The sequence below is a fragment of the Euwallacea fornicatus genome, unplaced genomic scaffold, assembly GCF_040115645.1.
Source record: "Euwallacea fornicatus isolate EFF26 unplaced genomic scaffold, ASM4011564v1 scaffold_47, whole genome shotgun sequence".
NCBI lineage: Eukaryota > Metazoa > Arthropoda > Insecta > Coleoptera > Curculionidae > Euwallacea > Euwallacea fornicatus.
The window spans coordinates 1-3,375 of NW_027096015.1; the positions used below are offsets into that span (position 1 = coordinate 1).

Sequence of the window (3,375 nt, forward strand, 5' to 3'; positions counted from 1 at the left end):
TAATTTTAATTTTTCTAATATTTCTTTTCAAAATGGCCCATAAATGCTCAATGGGATTTAAGTCGGCCGATTGTAGAGGTGTTTGAAGCAATTTTGGAACGTTCCAAATTAACCATTCTTTATTGAGCAGAGCCGTATGTTTCGGGTCGTTGTCGTGTTGGAATCTATAGACCCTGGGCATACCTAATTTTTCGGCACTTTGCTTGACGTTTCTTTTCAAAATTTCGTTGTAACCGTATTTGTCCATAGTATTTTCAATAAAGTCAACAGATCCAACTCCTCTTGATGACATACATCCCCAAATCATTAAAGGTCCACCACCATATTTAACAGTTGAAAGTGTATTGCGTGGATTATTGTCTTCATTGGCCTTTCTCCACACTCTATGGATTCCATCGGACCCAAAAAGATTGATTTTGGTTTCATCGGACCAAATGACTATCTCAAAACCCTTCGTCTTTGTCTATATGCTCTTTAGCGAACAGAAGACGTTTACGGCGGTTTACTTTACTGACATAGGGTCTTTTCCTGGGTACTCTACCATGATATCCGTTTTTCGACAGTACTCGACGAATTGTTTGAAGACATACAAGCTTTCCTGTTATATCTTGAACGATCAGACGAATTGTTGGTACACTACTTTTAGGATTTTTCTTAATTTCTTTAATAATTATCCTTTCTTCTCTTTCGCTTAATTTCCTTTGTCTCGGTTTTTTGGGGAAATTTTTAATGGATCCTTGAGTTTTAAATTTATTAACAATATATTGAATTGTTGAGTGCGATTTGTCGGTCATTTCACCAATTTTTCTCAAACTATAGCCCCTTAAAGCCATATTTATGATAGAATTTTTTAAATCTGTAATTAACTGCACTCCTTTCGACATTTTCCAAATGACTAATAAAAGAAACATCAAATATGTAAGTGCATTTTTATTCAGGTAGGTAGGTAAAGGTTTTCGTATTTCAATTAAATCTCTTGACAAGCGTTTGTTATTCGTAATTTTAGGTCTTCGATATTTGTGACAGGGGTAGCATAAACTCAGCAACTGTACTTTTACTAACTCTTAACAAATTCCCGATTTCTCGATACGATCTGCCTTTAGCGTGATGAAAAATAATCAATTGTCGTATGTCAAAAGAAATACAGTCGGTGCAGAAAGTATTCGTACAGAGCGCAAAATTGTAAAAACGATCGATTTTATGCTATAAAGGACATCTTTACAAGACAAAAAGAAACATATAGAGGTTCATTTGTATTATTCACAAATATTTTTAAAAGAAAAAGTAAGTTTAATAATTTTATTATTTAAATAAATATAGGAAACTATAAAATAATCACGAATTCAGAAGCAATAAGTATTCGTACAGATGTCAAAAACAAAATTTTAAGTAACAAATACGACTCTAATAACAGTTTTAATATTTTGTAGGATAGCCTTTTGACTTTATAATTGCCTCTGACCTTCTAGGCATAGAATTAACTAAATTTCTTGTAAAATTTTCCGGAATTTTGTTCCACTCTTCTAAAAGTGCAACTTTTAATCCCTCCCTTGATTGGATTGGGTGGTTTCTAATTTTTTTTCCAAGTAACTCCAAAGCTGTTCGATGGGATTAATATCTGGCGACTGAGGAGGAGTTTTCAAATATTTTGGGGTGTTATAAAGGATCCAGAGCCTGGTCTTTATAGCAGTGTGCTTAGGATCATTGTCTTGGCTAAAGATATAATTATCCTTAATTCCCATTTTTGTTGCACTTTGTAGAAGGTGGGTTTTTAAAATATGAATATATACCATTTGGTTCATAATACCATCAATAAAATGAAGCAATCCTACTCCTGAAGCACTCATAAAGCCCCAAACCAAAACAGATCCTCTACCATACTTCACTGTCGGTTGTAAATTTTCATTATTAAACGCAATTCCTTTTTTTTCTCTATACCTTAAAATGCCGTTTGTTGCCAAAAACTTCAAATTTACTTTAATCAGTAAATATGACTCGATTCCAGTAAGATAGTGGGGTGGTAAGATGTCTTCTAGCGAATTCTAATCGCTTCTTTCTATTGATCTCATTAATAAAATATTTTTTACGAGCAACTCTGCCTTGATAGCCTTGTTTTTTTAAACAATTCCTCACAGTACGAGCAGAAACAAGTGTATTGTTGTATGTATTTAGTTATGTAGCAATTTTTTCCGCACTTGTTCGAGGATTCTCTTTAACTTTCCTTGCAATAATGGGTCTTAGATGTTCAGTTAATTTTTTAGGACGTCCAACACGAGGTTTATCCTTGAAAGTTTTGCGCTCACAATATATGTGTATAATCGTTTGTATAGTAGATCTTGGCCTATTTACTATTCTACCAATTTCCGCTAAAAATTTGCATTCATTATGTAATTTAACAATCAGCTGTCGCACTTCCGATGTTTCATTACTATTACGTCCCACGATCCTAAGCAGCTATCAAAATGTTATGTACCATTGTAAAATTTTTTTATTTTATTACCTTTAATATCCGACTTTTTCGATTTTACTAAATTTAAAATGTGTATGTGTTAAGTCACGGTGAAGATGCAACTGCGTGCTATATACGAATACTTTATGCGAGTCTATTCCTGTCGATTTTTTGTTCTTGGTGTAATTCTCTTAGCGACACTCTTGTTTATGTTTTTTCTTCTTCGGATCGTAATATAATAATGTGAAACAATGTGTATCATCAATTTGGCAAAGTAAATAAACATTAAAATCATCGAAATTTATCGATTTATAAAATATTATCTGCCGTACGAATACTTTCTGCACCGACTGTATTTTTGCCTTTTCGCTCCATAATGTGAATTTTAGTAAGTAATAAATTCGCCTTCAAACCCCTTTGCACACAACTGACAAGAAAATTGAGTCTGAGACATCTCTAATCTTTACGATCACAAAAACTCTGTATGCAATATTTTTCAATTATTTTTTACCTGCACCGCACTGCACCTCACCGCATTCCGTATCCGAATATTCTTGCGACAGTAAAATTATGCCTCGTTTTCTTTGTTCGATAGCATCTTTGTATACAATTAAATATGAAAGATCAAAAATGTATTTACACATACTAGAAACATTGTTTTAACTAATTATTACTTAATAATAAGTTAGCAAAAAACCTAATATGTCCTTTCAAAAATACCATAGTGTCCGAGTATTCATGCGAGTCACTGTAAGTGTGTTGTTATCAAGTGCGTTTGTCCTGCATCGGTTCAGTGCCAAATGAGCTGTGGTCCTTCGAACAAAATAAAATCTACACAAAAGAGATACAGTTCACCTCGGTACTGCCGACCAACTGTGCCCCCTTTGTGTCTGGGGTGAGACAGCAAGCGAACGCAAACTTGTCCC

The 3,375-nt window shown here is 33.7% G+C and overlaps 1 protein-coding gene across 1 annotated transcript; it reads right to left on the minus strand.

Annotated features, from left to right (window-relative positions):
- Window positions 1-1,538: 1,538 nt before the first annotated feature.
- LOC136349726 (uncharacterized) lies at window positions 1,539-3,172 on the minus strand. Its single transcript, XM_066301450.1, has 5 exons — window positions 3,147-3,172; window positions 2,961-3,094; window positions 2,196-2,366; window positions 2,088-2,108; window positions 1,539-2,032 (listed from the first exon to the last, which is right to left on the minus strand). Exons 1-5 carry the CDS (start codon window positions 3,170-3,172, stop codon window positions 1,539-1,541), a joined length of 846 nt encoding a protein of 281 aa, XP_066157547.1.
- Between the last annotated feature and the right edge of the window lie 203 nt (window positions 3,173-3,375).

Coding starts and splice junctions, on each gene's coding strand:
- LOC136349726 (XM_066301450.1), bottom strand. CDS start 3,172: ATGGTATTTTTGAAAGGACATATTAG. Junction 2,367..2,960: donor TGAGGTGCAGTGCGGTGCAG/GTAAAAAATAAT, acceptor GCAAATTTTTAG/CGGAAATTGGTAGAATAGTA. Junction 2,109..2,195: donor TAAAGAGAATCCTCGAACAA/GTGCGGAAAAAA, acceptor TAAAAAAACAAG/GCTATCAAGGCAGAGTTGCT.